The sequence below is a fragment of the Petaurus breviceps genome, unplaced genomic scaffold, assembly GCF_028583685.1.
Source record: "Petaurus breviceps papuanus isolate PSGF00001 unplaced genomic scaffold, PetGlider_PUasm1.0 208, whole genome shotgun sequence".
In the NCBI taxonomy this organism is placed as follows: Eukaryota; Metazoa; Chordata; class Mammalia; order Diprotodontia; family Petauridae; genus Petaurus; species Petaurus breviceps.
The window spans coordinates 24,504,178-24,524,948 of record NW_027185852.1 but is presented as its reverse complement, the minus strand read 5'-3'; the positions used below and the strand labels follow the sequence as shown (position 1 = coordinate 24,524,948).

The 20,771-nt window shown below is 40.0% G+C and overlaps 1 protein-coding gene across 11 annotated transcripts in view; it reads left to right on the top strand.

The window, feature by feature from the left end:
• LOC138165352 (oxysterol-binding protein-related protein 9) overlaps positions 1 to 20,771 on the top strand; it is a 163,885-nt gene that overhangs the window by 105,882 nt on the left and 37,232 nt on the right. For 5 of the 11 annotated variants that reach the window (XM_069093591.1, XM_069093588.1, XM_069093587.1 and 2 more), the window contains one exon: positions 17,878 to 17,946. The exons of the other annotated variants lie outside the window; for them this stretch is intronic. In XM_069093591.1, the coding sequence (XP_068949692.1) occupies positions 17,878 to 17,946 (69 nt within the window). The remainder of the gene's footprint in view (positions 1 to 17,877; positions 17,947 to 20,771) is intronic. 11 annotated transcript variants of the gene reach the window in all.

Below are 20,771 nucleotides of genomic sequence, written 5' to 3'. Positions count from 1 at the left end.
TCTAGTGTCTTGTACTAGAAAAAAAACTTAGGGAGAGGACAAGAAAGCTCCTTTAATTACTTGAATGACTGTCTTGTGGAAAAGGGATTAGATTTTTACTGCTTGGCCCAGGGGATAGAATTAGATGGGACCAAAGCTGCAGAAAGGCAGATTTAAGTTTGATTGAAAAAACTCACTCACTAATAGTGAGAGCTCTTCCTAGGTTAAATGGGTTCTCTTGGGAAGGAGTGAGTTCTCCTTCACTGGAGAATTCTTTTTCAGCCCTGGCTTGCCATTAAATAGCCTTTATGATTCCTTTACATCTCTGACAGGGATTTTGATTCTTCCTGTTAGGGATGAAATATCAAGAGGAGGCCTTGGTCCTGGAATGTTCATTTTTGTGAAATATCTTTTCTCACTGTAACTGACCTAGAGAATGAGTGACAAAAGGAGGGAAGTCAGTGTCTGTATGAGGGGCTTTTTTATAATAGATGGAATTGTTACTTTAAAAAAAAGTAAGCCCTTTTGCTTTTGTGTCATTTCTGCTTTTTGTGTCATTCTTTTCCCCTACCCTGTGTGTTTCAGCAAACACAAACTCACACCTTATCTGACAACATATACCACATACCCCACCCACCTTAGTTAGCCCTTTTCCCTTTCAACCAAAGTGGTTCAATTTACTAATTGCTTCTCTGTGCCCAAGCTTAGTCATTGTCATCACGCAGGGTCCTTTTGCTGTCTTCTTGTTCTTACCTTGTTGTCATTGTTGTAAGATCTGCCTTCTTCACTCTGCATCAGTTGATGAGTCTTCCCACAGTTCTCTGATTTCCTCACATTTGTTATTATTTGGATCCAAAATTTCATTATGCTCATGTGCCACAGTATGGTTGGCTATTCACCTATTTCATCTATTTTCAAGTAGTCTCTCCTGATGAGCCTATACATGTTTAAGAAGAGGGTGACCAGGTGAGCAGTAGGTGTCTCTTCACATCCGGTTTTTGCTTCTGTCCCTTGAGTTTAATTCCAATGTGTATTAAATGCTTGCACTGAATAAGGCACAGAGCTAGGTGCTGGCATCTAAAAATTAAATATTTTCTGCCCTGAGGAAGCTTACACTCCACTGGAAATCATTTTCCTTTGATTCCTCTGGACCCAACTTAGGGTCCAAGTTGGATGGAATTGTGGCTGGGTAGATGGTCATTGAGTTTCACCGTTATTAACTAGATATTAAAATGGTTTACTTAAGAATGTAATTTTTTTCTTTCTCTGTTCAATTCAGCAAATAAATCTGTTTTTTGCTGTTTACTGCCTGTGTGATCTCTGATTTAATCTTTTGCACACTAATTGTCTCCTGTAGTCCTAACCAGGGGATTGGACTAGGTGACCTCTAAGGTCTTAGCTCTAAGTCTGTGGTTCTCCCTGACTGCCTACCTTGGACCTAGCTCTGTGCCAGATGACAGAAGGGTACACAGAAACTGTGTATATGATCCCTGACCATAAGGTTTAGACAGGGGACATAGTATGTAAGTGTGGGACAATGAAGCACTTTCAACATTCATTTCCACAAGATTTTGAGTTACAGATTTTCTTCCCATCTTTCCCCTACCTCCTGCCCCAAAATAGCGAGCCTACTGAATATGCTATTCCCCCAATCTGTTCTCTCTTATATCCTCCCCCATCTCCCCCCACTTTCTAGTAGGGCAAGATAGATTTCTATACCCCAGTGCCTGTATATCTTATTTCTCAGCTGCATGTAAAAAAAAACCAATTTTTTTAACATTTGTTTTTAAAACTCTGATTTCCAGATTCTTTCCCTTCTTCCCTCCTCACCCACCCCCACTAGAAGATAAGCAATTCAATATAGGTTGTACATGTTTAGTTACACAAAACATTTCCATAGTAGATACATTGTGAAAGACTGTATTTCCTTCCATCCTATCCCGCCTCCCCCAGTTATTCTATTTTCTCCTTTGACTCTTTCTCTTTTCAAAAGTGTGTGCTTTTAACTACCCTCTCTCCCAAATCTGCCCTCCCTTCTATCATCCCCCCTCTTATCCCCTTCCCCCCTACTTTCCTATAGCGTAAGATACCCAATTGAGTGTGTGTGTGTTATTCCCTCCTTAAACCAAATTCAGTTAAAAAAAAAAAAAAAGAGTAAGGTTGTCCCATTCCCTTTCACCTTCCTGCTCTTCCCCTCCACTGTAACAGTTTTCTCTTGCCTCTTTTATATCAGATAATTTACACTATTCTATCTCTCCCTATCTCCTCTCATTATATTCCTCTCTCACCTCTTAATTTCATTTTTTAGATATTGTCTCTATTCAACTGATCCTGTGCCCTCTGTCTCTGTATACATGTACACGGATATACACACACTCACATATGTATTTATACACACATATACCCTTCTATATAAACATATATATGTATGTATACATATATACATATGTATTCCCTTCAACTATCTTCATACTGAGAAAAGTCTCATGAGTTACAATTATTGTTTTTCCATGTAGTAATATAAATAGTTCAGCTTTAATAAGTTCCTTATGATTTCTTTTTCCTGTTTACCTTCTCTTGCTTCTTGTATTTGAAAGTCAAATTTTCTGTTCAGTTCTAGTTTTTTTCATCAAGAATGCTTGAGAGAGGGGAGGCTAGGTGGTGCAGTGAATAGAGCATTGGCCCTGGAATCAGGAGGACCTGAGTTCAAATACAGCCTCAGGTACCTAACACTTACTAGCTGTGTGACCATGGGCAAGTCACTTAACCCCAATTGCTCTGCCTTCCCCCCCTCCAAAAAGAAAAAAAAAAGAATGCTTGAAAGTCCTCTATTTCATTGAATGATCAGATTTTCCCCTGAAGCATTATACTTAGTTTTGCTGGGTAGGTGATTCTTGGTTTTAATCCCAGCTCCTTTGACCTCCAGAATATCATATTCCAAGCCCTTCAATTCCTAAGTGTAGAAGCTGCTAGATCTTGTGTTATCCTGATTGTGTTTCCACAATGCTTAAATTGTTTCTTCCTGGCTGCTTGTAATATTTTCTCCTTAACCTGGGAACTCTGGAATTTGGCTATAAGATTCCTAGGAGTTTTCTTTTGGGGATCTTTTTCAAGAGGTGATCAGTGAATTCTTTCGATTTCTATTTTGCCCTCTGGTTCTTGAATATCAGGGCAGTTTTCTTTGAGAATTTTTTTTTAATTTTTTTAATTCTTTAATTTATTAATTTGTTTCCTTTTAGTTTACAGGATTCAATTCCACAATTCCTTGAATTTCACATTTTGTCCCCCTCCCTCCCCTCCCCCCCATGGCGGCTTATAATCAAGTATAGGATCTGTAAATACTTTCACATTATACAATGGTCAGGTTATAAGGATGGATTGTACCAGCTGGAATGAAAAATGGTAAAGAGGACATAAAATCAAATAAGAGAACGAAAAAGATCAGGTATTTTGCTTCCACCTGGATATAAATTTAGTTCTTTCTAGTTCTTTCTCTGGATGCATGTTTTTCTCTCCATCATGCGTCTTTTGGGATTGACTTATATCCCTGCATTGTTGAGAAGAGTCCAGTCTATCAAAGTTGGTCATCACACATATGTTGTGTCTGTAATTGTGTACAAATTCCTCCTGGTTCTGCTCTTCTCACTCAGCATGAGTTCGTATAAGCCTCTCCAGGTAAATATGAAGTTCATCTGCTCCTCATTTCTTATAGCACAATAGTATTCCATAACATGCATATACCACAACTTGTTCAGCCATTCCCCAATTGATGGGCACCCCCTTAATTTCCAATTCTTTGCCACCACAAAAAGAGCTGCTATAAACATTTTTGTACATATGGGTCTTTCTCCCATTTCCATGATCTCTTTGGGATACAACCCTAGAAGTGGTATTGCTGGGTCAAAGGGTATGAAATTAGTTATAGCCCTTTGGGCATAGTTCCAGATTGCTCTCCAGAATGGTTGCATCAGTTCACAACTCCACCAACAATGCATTAGTGTTCCAATCTTAGGGAAATGGATGAATATTTAGAAACATACAAGTTGCCCAGATTAACTGAAGAGGAAGTAAATTACTTAAATAATCCCATCTCAGAAAAAGAAATTGAACAAGCCATCAGTCACCTCCCTAGGAAAAAATCTCCAGGGCCAGATGGATTCACTAGTGAATTATATCAAACATTTAAAGAACAATTGATTCCAATACTCTACAAATTATTTGGGAAAATTAGTGAAGAAGGAGTCCTACCAAATTCTTTTTATGACACAAATATGGTACTGATACCTAAATCAGGAAGAATAAAACAGAGAAAGAAAATTATAGACCAATCTCCCTCATGAATATAGATGCAAAAATTCTAAATAAAATACTAGCCAGAAGACTACAGCAACTTATCTCAAGAATAATACACTTTGATCAGGTAGGATTTATTCCAGGAATGCAAGGATGGTTTAATATTAGGAAAACCATCAGTATAATTGAGCATATGAACAATAAAACTAGCAGAAACCACATGACCATCTCAATAGATGCAGAAAAGGCTTTTGACAAAATACAAAATCCATTCCTATTAAAAACATTAGAAAGTATAGGAATAAATGGAGCCTTCCTTCAAATAATAGATAGCATCTATTTAAAGCAATCAGCAAGTATTATATGTAATGGGGAAAAGCTGGAAGCATTTCCCATAAGATCAGGGGTGAAACAAGGGTGTCCACTATCACCCCTCTTATTCAATCTGGTACTAGAAATGTTAGCAGTAGCAATTAGAGAAGAAAAAGAAATCAAAGGAATCAAGTTAGGCAAAGAAGAGACCAAGCTATCACTCTTTGCAGATGATATATCCTAGAGAATCAAGTAAAAAATTGCTTGAGACAATAAATAAATTTGGCAAAGTTGCAGGATATAAAATAAACCCACATAAATCCTCGGCATTCCTATATATTTCCAATGAAATTCAACAGCAAGAAGTAGAAAGAGAAATCCCATTTAAAGTTACTGTAGACATTATAAAATATTTGGGAATCTACCTGCCAAAACAAACTCAGGACCTGTATGATCATAACTACAAAACACTTTTCACACAAATAAAGTCAGATCTAACTAATTGGAAAAATATCAATTGCTCATGGCTGGGTCGAACTAATATAATAAAAATGACAATTTTACCTAAATTAAATTATATATTTAGTGCCATACCAATTAATTTACCAAAAAACTACTCTATAGAGTTAGAAAAAATAGTAACAAAATTCATCTGGAAAAATAAACGGTCCAGAATGTCAAGGGAATTAATGAAAAAAAAATGCTAGGGAAGGTGGACTAGCTTTACCAGATTTCAATCTGTACTATAAAGCAGCAGTCATCAAAACTACTTGGTACTGGCTTAGGAATAGAGGAGTGGATCAGTGGAATAGATTAGGCACACGAGATTCAGAAGTCAACGACTACAGTAATGTATTGTTTGATAAACCCCCAGACCCTGGTTTTTGGGATAAGAACTCACTATTTGACAAAAACTGCTGGGAAAACTGGAATATAGTATGGCAGAAACTGGACATAGACCATTATCTAACACCATATACCAAAATCAAGTCTAAATGGGTTCATGATCTAGGTATAAAGGTTGATACTGTGAGCAGTCTGCTAAAACAAGGAATAGTTTACCTATCAGACTTGTGGAGAGGGAATGACTTTATGACAAAACAGGAATTAGAGAACATTATAAAATGTAAAATGGATAATTTTGACTACATGAAATTGAAAAGTTTCTGTACAAATAAAGCCAATGTAACCAAGATTAAGAGGGAGGTGGGAAATTGGGAAAGAATCTCTACAACCTATGTCTCTTTGAGAATTTCTTGAAGGGTGATTTCTAGGATCTTTTTTTGATCATGGTTTCAGGTAGTCCAATAATTTTTAAATTATCTCTCCTGGATCTATTTTCCAGGTCAGTGGTTTTTCCAAGCGAGATATTTCACATTGCCTTCTATTTTTTTCATTTGTTTGGATCTTTTTTATGGTATCTTGATTCCTCATAAAGTCATTAGCTTCCATTTGCTCCAATCTAATTTTGAAGGAATGATTCTCTTCAGTGAGTTTTTGAAATTCCTTTTCCATCTGGTAAATTCGGCTTTTTAAAGCATTCCTCTCCTCATTGGCTTTTTGGGCCTCTTTTGCCATTTGAGTTAGTCTTTTTTTTTTTTTTTTTGCTTTTTTGGAGAGGGTAAGGTAGGGCAATTTGGGGTTAAGTGACTTGCCCAAAGTGACACAGCTAGTAAGTGTTAAGTGTCTGAGGCTGGATTTGAACTCAGGTCCTCCTGACTCCAGGGTCAGTGCTCCACTGTCCACTGTGCCACCTAGCCGCCCAAGTTAGTCTATTTAAGGTGTTAATTTTCTTCATTATTTTTGGGGTCTCCTTTAGCAGGCTGTTGACTTGCTTTTCATGATTTTCTTGCGTCATTCTCATTTCTCTTCCCAATTTTTCCTCCACTTCTCTTACTTGATTTTCAGAATCCTTCTTGAGCTCCTCCATGGCCTGTAATCAGTTCATGCAGTTTGATGCAGGAGTTTTAACTCTGTTGACTTCTTCTGGTTCCATGTTTTGATCCTTTTTGTCCCCAAGAAAGGATTCTGTGGTTTGATTGTGCTTCCTCTGCTTGCTTATCTTGTCAGCCAATTACTTGACTTTTGAGCTCTTTGCCACAGCAGAACTCTGCTTCCAGAGTGGAGAGAGCTGTGTCTGAAATTGCTGGAGTTTTCACAAATGTTGTCAGAGCTATGAGGAGGGCTCCCCCTCTACAGACACCCCAAGCTCTGGCAGCTAGCTTTCCTCACCGCAGGACCACCGCCCAAGACTGTGACCCAGATCCAAGCAGGTCAAAGCAAGAGCTATTACCCTTTGAATGGTCGCTTGGTCTCCCTACAATCTGCAGGCCAGAGGCTCTGGTGCCTTGCTGCGTCTCTCCCTGGGGTAGTCCCAGCACAGTTCCCCACTGACCTTTTACTTTCTCTTTAGTGTTTATGGGTTGAGAAGTCAGGAAACTGCCACAACTGCTGGTGCTTCACTCTCCTGAAGTCTGCTCTGCCTGGTCTGTGTCGCTGGTTGGGACCTCCCCAGGTCTGGGCTTGGTGTGGCTCACGCGGGGCTGGGCTTGGCTCCCATCTTGGTGCGATGGCCCCCTCCTGCCTTCAGCAGGAGATTTATTTCTCTCTGTCACTTGGTGGGCTCTGTAGCTCCAAAATTTGTTTAGAGTCATATTTTACAGGTATTGGAGGTGGTTGTGGGGGGAGCTCACAGAATTTCCTGCTTATGCTCCTCCATCTTGGCTCTAATCAGGTTCCAAAGGTAGTGATACCTTAGGATGTTAGACAAAGGAGGTTGGGTTGGAGTAATTGGGAGAAAAAGAGATAGAATAGGTTTTAGAACTTGAAGACATCTTAGAGGTGCTTTCAAAACCTTTCCTCCATCTCCTTCAATTGTTCTGTATGGGGCTTCCCTTTTTTAGCAAGACTTCCTATGCCACTGCTTCCTTTTTTCTCACTTCTCAACTCTTTAAAATTTGATTTCTATACTCATCATGCAACTGAAACCCCCTAAAGTTACTAGTGCTCTAGAGTGTTATCTCTGATGGCCTTTTCTCATCCTTACACTTCCCTACCTCTTTGTATCATTTCCTGTTATTGGTCACCTCAACTGCCTGGATACCCTCTGCTCTTGGTTTTTCTGAGACAGCTAGGGCCCAGTAAGTACAAATATGGAATCTCTGAAAGGGTTAGCATTAGTTAGATTGGCATTGCAATATTTCTGTTGGGCAGAACAGTGGCCATGTTTTATATAATTATAACTTCCAACAGCATGGACTCAAATACATGCAGCCATTTCAGGAGGATCTCTTATTCATGTTAATTGGAATCTGGCTCTGCTCTCTCAGATCTCCTCCTACTTGTCTGACAACTCCCTGGTTCCCTTACTGGCTCGTCATACATAAGTCTCATGCCTTCTATCTGTGGATGTACCCCAGTTTGTGTGCTGGACTCTGCTCTTCTCTCTCCATGCCTTTGCAGATGGCTCACAAGTCTGTGTATATATCCAGCCCCACTATCTCTTCTGAGCCCCAGCCAAATGTCTCCAACTGCCTATTTAATATGATGAGCCAAATGCACCATAGAACATCCAGACTCAATAGGTCCAAACTGTTTTTCCCCAAACCTACTCCTGTTCCAAGGTATGTGTGTTTAGGGCACACTGTTTTTCTAGTTATTTCCCACCTGCCTGTACTACTTTGGACTTCATCATCATGCCCACAAGGCCAAATTTGCCTCGATAGTCACACCTTGCTAGCAGAATGACCTGAACAAGTTAGTTAACATTTCTGAATCTCAGTTTACTCTTCCATAAAATGATAATAAATCAGACTACATGACTTCCAAACTTCTTTCAGCTCTGATTCTGTAAGTAACCACATTGTATATTTATTTATGCAGCTGGAGAGGTGAAAATGTCCAGAGTCATGTTAACAACGAATATCTCTTTGGCTGCTATGTGGAGACTAGATTGGAGTGGGGAGAGACTAGAGGCCAAAAGATCCATTTAGAGTCTGTGGCAGGAGTCTGAAGAGGACCTGAAGTGGGGGCAGTGGCTCCATGTGAGGAGAGAAGCAGGTGTAGAATTGACAGTGTTTGGCACCCAGAGATATGTGGGGTGAAGATAAAACAGAAGAGGTCTCCATTTTTTTGGTTGCACACCTGGGTGAACAAAAGTGCCCCCGGTGCAAATGCACTCACCCTTGGCAGAGTTTGCCAAGATGGCCATTGTGTTCTCCCAGATTTTGTCCAGTTTAAATGTCCTTCGTTGAATATTTGTTATGTGCCATGCCCTTCCCTCTGCTCTCTAGCTTATCAGTGTCTTACTTAAAATGTAGTACTTCACATAGAATACAGCTCTGCCCTGTCACCTACTCCCCGCCCCTGGGCTGGAGCATCTGAAGGAGAACCTGACTGTCACCCGCCTATTCCTGGGTGCTCTGCACCTTTTAATGGAACCATAGCTTCCAGGCAACGATATCACACTTTGGACTGGTGAAATTTGGAGTCCACTAACATACTAAGAACTTAGAAGAAATATATTGTAGCCACACCTCTCCCAGCTTCTTGTAAAGTTGACTTTTTCCTCAACACAAGTGTAAGGTTTAATATTTACCACACTCCACCTTATTAGCTTTGCCTTAGTGCTTTAGCCTGTCAGAGTATCTTTTTTTTTCTGATTCATCCCAGCTATAAAACTAGAATTGGGGTGTTTTCTGATGTGTTATTTTCACATTTGAATTCATTTTTTTTCCTTCAAAGATAATTGCCATCAATAGTGGCTAGCATCTATGTATGTAAATATGTTCAAAATAAAAATAAGATTGAGATGGACGTAGCTTTCCAGCCTCAGCCGTCATCCACTCTTCACTTTCCTCAACCCACCCATTTCCTCCCATCCACTGCCTCTTGGTCATTTATTTAGGTCAAGGGGTTTTTCATTTTGGCCTAGCATATCCCCAGCCCTGGATACATAATAAGCATTCATTAAATAAATGATTTTTGGTTGAATGTTCTTTTTTTCTAGCTAGCCATTTCTTTTTTTTTTTTTTATAAGCAATCGGGGTTAAGTAACTTGCTCAAGGTTACAGGGCCAGTTATTTCTGGGTGTGGTGCTGAGTATCTGAGCCCATATTTGATCCCCAGGTGCTCTTACCGCTGTGCTACCTGGCTGCCCCCTAGCTGGCCATTTCAATCCCCTTTTGTCATGCTTTCTTTTTCCTTTTTTATTCTCATAATTAACTCTGCAAAACAAAACAAACTCTTAGTCTGGTTGATCATACTTTGAAGAGCTAACCCACACTTGAATAATTGTTGATTACAAATAGAATCCATTTGTTTGGTACAGGAATGCAGAAGGATGATAGACTCTTTTCTTGCTTGATTTCACACTGAATTTGAAAGCTATGAAAACTAATACTCTAAGTGATGTATTTGGATGTAGACAGCTCTAGTACCAGGAACACAGTTTGGGGATTTTAGCTGTAGGGTAGTTGCAGGGAGTCTATTTTGTAAGCTTCCTTAGGGCAGGAACTATTTCATTTTGGTTTATTTATTCCCTGCACCCACTACAATACCTTGAATATATTAGGCAATTAATAAATGCTTGCTAAGTTGATTTTGATAGTCAACCAAGATTTCTTTGGTGTGGGTTCTACTTCCACCTGCAACAAATCAAAACTCTTTGCCTCTCTGAAAACTTGGCCAATGTGAGGAGCAGCTTTGAGTCTAACTGGGGGTAGGAAACCTGTCCCATGGGATGTGTGACTGACCCCTCTGAGCTTGTGCTTCAGGGACACATCGTTGAGGTGGGACGGCAGCTTGGATGGAAGCTTTTGAGAGAAAAGTTGGCATGAGAAAAGGAGCAGGGCGGACTAGGAGGCCTTGGAGGCCCTTTCCAGCTCTGAATCTGTGACCCTTTGGAATCTTGATCATTGTTGGGCCTTTTTGATCTATGTAGTTGAATGAGTTTGCCATCTGCCTTTTAGAGAAAGATCTGATGTTAAATTTCTGGAACACTCTCTGATTTCCACTGAATTTTGCAGTTAGCTTTTCATAAGGTCTATTTTCTTGTAGTCTCACTGTCCTTTCATGATTGTTGAACCAGATGGTGGCATAGAAAATTGAAGGGTTCCTATAGATCTCTTTTTAGCAGTCAAAGTTTTTAATGAATTCTTAGAACACTTTTGAACTTAGAATTTCCTACTCTTGTGTTTTCTGTTTGTTTGTTTTTGGGGATTGAACTCAATTTTAATGGAAGGTGATGATTTGATTGGAATTGGAGAGGTACACCAAACAGTTCTTCCTCTTGACTTTCTGCGTCAGAATTGGGTAACTTCCTACCCTAAATATTTCCAGAAGGGTGTTTCCCATATTCCTACTGTGTTTTGTGTCCTGAAGGAAAAATTGCTACTGATTGTGATGCCACATGGGGGGGAAGCATTGATTTGTTAGGTGGTAGATTGTACCTTCTGTGATTCTCCCTTGGCTACTTACTGGATTTTCTCCCTTGGCTACTTACTGAATTGTAGTCATGTAATTGGATGCTGGCAAAAGGGACGTGCAGAAAAGAACAGAAGTAATCCAGGTGGCTTGGATCACATTCCTGTTAAACTAGGATAGATGGGGTTAACAAATTCTAAAGTGCTTATAGGATAATCACATTTTTAGTTTAAATTCAAATTAGCAAAAAAGTTCCTGCTATATATAAGGTACTGTGTGAAGTCCTAGGGGCCCAAGACCCCAACATTCAGCTGCTTAAAAATCTAATTTGGGGAAAATAATTGATACAGGAGAGAGCTTGGTTCAGGCAAAGATGATGTTAGGCAAAGTATTCTGAGAAGTTTGAAGAGGGAGAGAAAGAGATCACTTTGAGTTGGGAGGGGGTGATATGGCAGGGCAGGTGTCATGACAGAGCCTTGGAGGCAGATGAGGGAAGTCCATTCCATATCTGGGGGTTGGTCTGAGTAGATGCATGTAAATGGGAGATGAAATATAGAATAAAATACGGCCTAAGGTAGTTGGCAAGATAGATTGGAGCTTTAGATGTCACAGTCCAGAATCTGGACTGTATTCAGTCTACACTGGGAAAACACTATAAAGGTTTTTGAATAAAAGTGAGGTAAGAGCACCTAGAAAAAGTGAATTTAAATTACATTTCCCTTCTGTTAGTTGGGAGGTGTGCATCAAAGCAGCTGTTGAAGAATTGCAAGAATCTCAGTGGAGTGTGAATCATTTTAATCCTTTTGAAAACATAGAATTGCAAATAATTTAATTTTAACACTAATGATGTTTGTGCACTAATATCTTTAAGAAATCTTGTAGGGGCAGCTAGGTGGTGCGGTGAATGGCGCACAGCTCTGGAGTCAGAAGGACCTGAGTTCAAATTTGGCCTCAGACACTTGACACACTTACTAGCAGTGTGATTTTGGGCAAGTCAGTTAACCCCAATTACTCTCCAAAAAGCAAAAAAAACCAAACCAAAACAAAAAACTTTTGTAGCTATTACTGTCTTTTGAAATACATTTATGCATAACTTTCCACTGTGCATTTAATGGGAGCATCTGTTTGTAGGACTCATCTTCTAAATTCTGAACCTGTTCTTAAATAAATAAATATATGAGTCTACATTAACATACATTAAGATACTAGAATTCCAAATTAGTGCCTTTGTTACTAATTTGAAATTCTTTTGGACTGGCTCATTTAAGGGGCTGAACATACTTTTTTGTCTCATCATTGCACGCGTGTATTTTTTTGCAACAGCTTCTCTAAAGGTGAATGCTGTGGAGAGAGCCCTCCAGTGCCAGCTTTCACAGAACTTGCTTTGCATAATTAATTACTAGCTCTTTTTTTTTTTTTTTTTTTTTTTGGCCTTTTGAAGGGCAATTGGGGTTAAGTAACTTGCCCAAGGTTACAAGGCTAGTTTTTTTGTGTGGGTGTTAAGTGTCTGAGGCCAGAACTGAACTCAGGTCCTCCCGACTCCAGGGCCAGCGCTTTACTCACTGCGCCACCTAGCCGCCCTGACTAGCTCTTTTTTAAATGGTTAGCAAGTAGCTCTGAAACCCTTAAGAACTCCAATCTGTGCTGTGATCTACCCTGCTTCTAAGGGACCTGTCATGAAGCAGAGGGGGGATGGCTTCTGGAAGCAAAAGGGAAAAAAAAAATCATTTTTGGACCAGTGTCCAGTGCAGGAATTTGTTTTGCTTGACAACACATTTGTTGAAAGCATTTGGTTTTGTTTTCAGTGGTGGGAGAAAATAGAATTTTTGTTCAAGGAAAAAGTTAAATTTTAAAATGGTTTAAAATACAAAGGAACAGTATAAGCCTCTACCCCTGCAGCCCTATTCTGACTGGTCAGTCTCTAGCCAGGACCACCATTTCAGGAGGTGCCCTGGCCATCTATGCTCACTACCCTTCTGGCTCTGCTCCTGACCTCCTACATAGCAGCAGGCACTAATTCCCCCTAAATCTCCCATTCCATCAGCCTTTTGTGTGTCGACTACCCCTTTTAGAATGGGAGCTGCAGGAGACTGGCTTTTTTGCTTATTATATATATATATTTGCATATAATTGTATATGCATACATATGTGGGGCAGGGGGGAAAGATGAGCACTTTCCCCTTCTTCACGGTGGTTGGATGTTTAACCAGCAAGCCAGTTGAGACCAGTTGAGGGCTGTAGTATTGGAAATGTGAGGCACCCAAAGCAGGAGTCACCAGGATTGGCTTCTAGTCTCAGCTGGTGAGTAGTTTGACATACTGGATGAGTTTGCTCAGTCATTTTGTCTCTTGTTTAAAATTGTATAATTCCCAGCCTGATTGCTTTCTAAGGTTGTTGTGAGGTCCAGATGAGAAAATGAATGTGAAAATATTTTTGTAAGTTGTAAAGACACTATAATCCGTGGCATAATTCTGAGTGTTAGTACTTGCTTTTGGTAGACGTTTATAGGCTTAAAGATTTAGAACTGGGGAGGAACATCAGTGATCTTCTCATCCATTCTTCTTATTTTTGCAGCTGGGGAAATGAGGCCTAGAGAAGGGAAAGGGACAGAGTTTGAACCTGTGTCTCTAGGAAATCTGAAAGGAAGGCTGCAGTAGAATGGAGACTAGGAAAGGCTTCCTTCAAGTCAAGTCAACCAAGTATTAATAAAGTACCTACTGTGTGCGCCAGGCATTTTGTTGAGCACTGGGGTACAAAGAAAGGCAAAAAAAAAATCCACTCCTTGTTCTCAAGAAACTCACAGTCTTAACGGGGGAAACAACCTTGAAATATCTATGTACATAGAAGATATAGACACGATAAATTGGGGTTAATTAACAGAGAGAAGGCCCTTGCATTAAGGGGCAATCAGGAAAGGCTTCCTGTAGAAGGCCACCAGGAGGTGTTTGTTGATCACTGACTGCACCAGTGCTGTGTCAGAGTCCAGGTAGAGAAGGTGATGTGTAGAGAGATGTTAATGGAGGTAAAGTTGACAAGACGTGGCAACAGATTAGATATGGGAAAGAGGGGAGGAATGAGGAGGTTGGGACCCTGGGTGACATGGAGGATGGGTTTTCTCTTCAGCAATAACAGGGAAGTGAAGAAGGGCAGGGAAGGGTTTGAGGAGAAAGAGGAGTTCAGTTTTGGAGGTGCGGAGTTGTCTGTAGGTCATTCAGTTTGAGATGTCCAAGAAGCAGTTGAGGATGCAAGTCTGGAGGCCAGGAGAGAGGTTAAGTCTGGTTAAGTAGATTTGAAAATCCTCAGCATGAAGATGATAATTGAATATGTGGCAACTGATGTTCACCAAGTGAAATAGTTTAGTGGAAGAAGAAAAGAAGACTCACTACTGAGCTCTGTGGGACACCCACAGTTAGCAAGTGGTCATGACCTATCTGATCCAAGAAACATTTGTTAAGCACCTCCTGGGTGCGAAGCATTGTTCTAAGTGCTGGGGCTACAGCTAATAAAAAGAGAGACAGTTTCTGCACTTGAGCCTGCAGTCCAAAGGGGGAGACAACACAGAGGGGTCAGGAAATGAGGGGGGAAGGTATGGACACCAGGGTATACCTGGTGCAGAGACATTGTCTTCCATGACATTGAAACCAGGTAAGGAAGCAGGTGCAGAGTTGAGGAAAGTGGGGCCAGTGTCTGCCCCCTTGAAAGGAAGGCAGTTTGGTACTCTGCCCTTCAGTCAGAGGGGAGAGGATGCTGAGGGGACGTGGTGTTGACCACAGCTTATGTTAGCAGCTTGGTGTTGTTAGAAGTGATGAGCTTGTCCTAGGAGGGGACCTTGTTCTGTGGATATGAAGCCAGCCAGAGCAAGGTGGATGAAGATCCAGCAGGGGAGACTGAGAACTTGGTCTGACAGGTGGGAGGAAACCTGAGAGAGTCCTGGGGAAGGTGGGCTTTGAGCTAAATCTTGAAGGAAGCCAGAGAAGCCTGCACTTGGCAGGCAGGGGAAGGAAGCCTTTTGGCCTTCTTTCCCCTGCACAGTGCCCTTGTTGATACACAGTGATACACACTGCTTTAGATTCCAATTCAAAGTTTCCTCTAGTTTAGATGACTTAGTGTGTTAGGCAGACTCTTAAATGAATAAAAAGTATTTATTAAGCAATTGTTCTTAGTCATGTCTGACTCTTTGTGACTCTATTTGGGGTCTTCTTGGCGAGATATTGGAGAGGTTTGCCATTTCCTTTTCCAACCTATTTTACAGATGAGAAAACTGGGCAAACAGGGTTAAATGGCTTACCCAGGGTCGTGATTAGTAAATTATCTGAGGATGAATTTGAATTCATGAAAATGAGTGTTCCTGATAGCAGGCCACACATTCTACCCACTGTACTACCTACCTGCCCTAATTAAGCAGTTACTGTGTGCTAAGGCCTGGGAATACAAATGGAAAATATCTTAATGAGGGAAACAAAATATTTAAGAGAGAGGTGGCCCAGGAAAATTAATTGCCATCAAGCATTGTGAAATGTTTACTGTAAGCCATATTATTATATGGTAGACAATGGGGACCCAAAGAAAGACAACCTGGGCCCTGCTCTGAAGGAGCTCAAATTGTAAATGGGGAGACAACATAAATATAACTATGTATTTACAAGATTTACACCCCCATTTTTAGAGGGGATGATCTTGGACGGAAGCCACTTGTCGGGGGGAAGGCCTGCAGAAGATGAGACTCAAGCTGAGTCTAGGGAAGCAGGGATGTGAGGACAGAGAGGGAGAGCATTCCAGGCATGGGGACAGCCAGTGAAAGGCAGGGGATCAGGAAATGGTCATGTGTAATGGACAGCAGGAAGGACAGTGCAGGGTGTGTAGCTGGATTGTCCAATGCCTGGACTGGGGAATAAAATGTAAGAAGACTGGAAGGGGTGGGAAAGTGTGGAACATCAGGGTAGTCAATAACTAAAATAATATGCGGTGTGTGATAAGAACTAAAATAACTATGGTCCTTTTACAGTTTTGAGGCATTCCATATAGACCTTAAGTATAGAAAGTAAAAATCTTCAAAGGAAAAAGATTCCTTCTTTTTTGTCATAATTCTCTATGCTACTAAATGATATGAAGCTAGCCACAAATCACCAGCATATGAATATATCAAATGATTATCTGGTATTCAGAAAATTTCTAATGCTCCATGGAGTTAGGAGGGTTGTGCCTGATTTTATATTACTGCTGGGTGTCTCATCATTGACATTGTCATCCTTCTTTCAGATTTCATCAATGTCAAATAAAATGGTTCTCCCCCCCAATTTTATTTGTTCCCTCTGTTTGTAGTCGAGTGTCTTGGGCTGAATATAAGAAGATGAGAGTCACTAGGAATAAATGTAAAGGCCTGTACTGGGATTCAAGAAGTCAACTTCACAAGACCATGCAGGGCAGGGATGCTGAAAAAAAGAACTGGAGCTCTAAGGGACTACAAACTCAGAATGAGTCAATAGCCATATATGGAAACCATTTAAGACGAAGACATAAATAACTTCCAGGGATAAAGGAGGAAATCATTGCTTTGTGCTGACCTTGGTCAGACCAGCATCAGGAGTATGATCTTTGGTTCTGGGTGTGGCAATTTAAGAACAATGTTGTTAAGTTACAGAATGTGTGGAGTTTGGCAACTGGGATGGCAAAGGACCTCGAGTCTGAGTCACATGAGGATTAATCGGAGGATCTAGAAATTTCCAGCCTGGGAAAGAAAAGACTTGAGGAACATGGTAGCTGTCTTCAAGTGCTTGGCTATCATGTGGAAGACCAAAACAAGAGTAAAGCAGGGAGGAGGTGGCTCCTGAGACCCGATGTGAAGGATTCAATCAGAGCTAAAGTAAAGTAGACTGCCTTGGGAGGTGGGGAGGCTCCGGGCAGAGGCCAGATGACTGACTACGTGTTAGGTTGGTCAGATGCTGTGGATCTTTTTTCCAGGTATGTGTTGGACCAGGACATTGAGGTCTCTTTCAGTAGCACAGCTCTTTGATTCTGTGACCCTGCTTCGTTATATACAATAATGACGCCATTGTGTTTGTTCATTCGTTTTCGTTGTTTCCAACTCTCTGTGACCCCATTTTGGATTTTCTTGGCAGAGGTACTGGAATGATTTGCCCTTTCCTCCTCTAGCTCATTTTACAGTTGAGGAAACCAAGGCAAACAGTTAAATGACTTGCCCAGGGTCACAAAGCTAGTGTCTGAGGCTGGATTTGAAATCAGGTATTTTTAACTCCAGGCCCAATACTCTCTCCACTGCACCACCCACCTGCTTTCACTACATTATGTAAGAGTCCCAAATTAGCCACGCTGTCCCATTGACGGACAATGGTTCTCTTCCAATAGCTTCAGTTAATGGTTTGCGTTGCATATATTCTTAAGAAGGATTTGTTTCCTAAGGAATAAAAAAAGAGTAGATATTCTTGTACTTTGGGAAAGTAGCAAGAGCCCAAAGGGATCTTGTTTTTCTAAGTTTTTCATTTATCATAGGCAGCCTTAGTCTGACAGAGCTCAGACAGCCTCCATTATCACCTGTAACTTTTTAAGCCACTTCTGAATCATTGTTTTCTTGGATTAAGTTTCTGGTATAGTAGGCCAAATACTACATAGTGTCCTGTGTCCCTTACACTGAACTTTAGTATTCTTATGAGAACAAAGTGGTTTATTTGTGAACTGTGTGGTTTTATTCTTTTAAAAACTTCCCATTTACCACTGATTTATCTACTTTTCTTTATCTGTTTAGATATTGTCAGTGTTTTTTTTTCTCTTTATTATTCCATTGTTTATTTATTACTGTGAGACTTACAGAATGGTAACTTTCTATTCTCTCTTTCCTTACCTTTATTGAAGATCAGTACCACACTTGCTTTTTTCCAGTCTTCTGGTATCTCTCCAGTTCTTGAATTTTCAAAAATAATTGTAAGTGATTCAGTAAGTATGTCCTCTAATTTTCTTGGGGGTAATACTTTCTCTGTGATGCATGTCATCTTGAGCTGCTAATTTTGTACATAAACTATCCAAATATTCTCATCCCTGCTTTATCATTACTGCATTTTTGCAAGGTTTTCATTACTTTCTCATTTTAGAGTGTTTATGTTTTGCTTTGCTAATGAATTTTTTAGAAATAAATTTTGTGTCTTTTATCTATTTCCATAAAATTCATGTCGTTTACTATTCAATAGCTTGTTTTCTCTAGCATTTCTCATTTGTTAAATTTAAAGTTCACAGCTTCAACAGTTGTCCTTTTTATTTTCTTGGTGTTTTGAACTTTTCTGAGTCTTGACTGATACAGTGGGTTCTTCAGATACTTTGGCTCCATTTTCTGTTTATTTTTGGTCTGTAAATAAGAAAACATCCAGTAGAGAACCACATAGCCTTCCAAATTTTAACATTAGGGTAAAAATGTTACATGACAATAAGTACTTACTTGTAATACTTGCCAGAAGTCCATCCATTGGTTTAAGAATATTTATTTACATGCTACATGAGGGCAGGTATCTTAAAAGCTATTGCCTTTGAGTTTTCTTTTTAAACTGCTATATTTTCAAGGTAATTTGTAGCCATTTTTTTTTATGATAGTGTAGCTGTAAGTATCACAGAGAGCAAATAGGAGGTTTCCATTGCTGGGAGAAAAATATTCAGCTATGCAGTAGGACTGAGTATTGCTTCTTAAATGAACTCTTCTGTCATATACACTGTGCTAAAATGCAAACATTGGCCAATATGGCATCACTGACTGGCCAATTTCCACAATTGAAGTAGTGATGGTAGACCTTAGAACTAATGCTATATATTCATTAAATAAACTTAGAAGAGTGTCATTCATATACATAAAGATCAGCGATTAAATTTTTGTTTGTTTGTTTTTTACATGCAACTGGGAAATAAGATACACAGGCACTCGGGTATAGAAATCCATTTTGCCCTACTGGAAAGTTGTAGCGGGGGAAGATCTAAGAGAGAACAGATTGGGGGAAGGGGGTATTCAGTAGGCTTGCTATTTTGGGGTGTGGTAAGGGGAAAGACTGGGAGAAACAATTGTAACTCGAAATCTTGTGGACATGAATGTTGAAAACTAAAAATAAATCAATTGGAAAAAAAAAGTATTAAAAAAAGACCAACAATTACTAGTGCCTCATTTTCAGTCTTTACCTTTTAAGTATCAAAAATGTGTTTATTTTGAGTTCTTATGAAGGTGTTAACCAATGCCAACAGACATCAACCTGTACACACACACACACACACACACACACACACACACCATTTTCATGTCAGTATTATCCCTTTAGCTTTAACTGAAATCCTGGTGGGAGTATATTTATTTTTGTTTCTTCTTGTTGGCTTGAAACATTTAGTCCAGGAGAAAAACCAGGGATGTTGTTTTGGGGATGATTGAGTGGTGCTGGAGATCTCTGCAGAGGCAGTTGGATCATTTTCCACCTAGCTTTTTAGAACTCAGCTTTGAGGAGCCTAATAAGTTCCTTTTGAAACTCTGTTTAGCGGAGAGTCTGTCCCTTTCCCTTCTTATGCCGGACGATTAGAGCGCCCTTTATGGTTCAGTAAGCACTGTAGAACATCATTCTGCAGTTTACTTCATTTGGGGAGTGCTTATGACCTAGAATCGGTGGTCTTCCTCAGGCAGTGATCTCTGCTGATTCTGTCCCTTCACAGAGATGGCTTCTTGTTTATTCTTGGTACAAGGTCCCCAGTTTTGGTTTTGCGTGAGCAGGGATAGTTTCATTTTTGCTTTTGTAACCCTAGTACCTGGCACATAGTAGGTACTTAAGAATTGATTGTGTAAGACCTGTTCATTCCCAAAGCCACTCCTCCCATTGTATTTTCCCATGTCTCTATGAACCATCTGCACTTTTTAAAACTGAAGATACTTGGAATTTTTCAGTTTATAGTGCTGCCCTTTTTCCAATATGTAGGGTTTATTGATCTATTAAAACTGCCACCAGTGGTGCTGAGCCATGCCATGCCCATGGACATACACATAGAAGGAAGGAAGAGAACTAGAGGGAAAGAGCAGCTCCGAGGAGAATGCCTACAGGGGCTAACCTGAGGGCCAGAGCTATCCTACCCATAGGAGCTGAATTTACCTATGGATGCCTCCTGGTGTGCTTGTCCTTCTGATGTAATTATAAGACTTAAATGATTTTTTTAGACTCTAGCTTTCATTTTCTCTTCCCTGTTTCCTTTAGTCTTTAGGAAAGGAGAAGAGACCCTGTCACACCCTGTCTTGCAAAATTTTCCCTTAAAATGGTAAAAGAGACTAGAGATATTTGTGTGGTGAGAATGAATCATCCATTTATTTTAAATTTGATTAATTTTTCTATTCATAGTACTCTGTAAATGGTTAAACTAAAAGGGTATGGATAGTAGATTATGTTCTCAGTGGGCTGTGACACCTCTTTGTCAGGTGTTGAAGAAGAGGCAGTGACCAGGCGAAAAGGTTTGGACACTGGGGACATGCTGACCTGAATTCTGCACTCTCAGAGGGCTCTTCTGACTCTGCATCAGCTGATTCCATGGAGTAGCTAAAGTGCTTATTTGTTTTATAGAGGGAAAGATAATCGAGCATTCAGTAAAATACTAAGCCCACATTTTTCATAAATGGAAGGTTTTCCTTATTTGAAGAACACTTTTAAGATTAATATCGGCAGATTTCTGAAATTTGACTGCTTTGTTTTTTATTTGCGAACTTATATGTATATACATGGGGGTATTTGGGGTGGGTACAG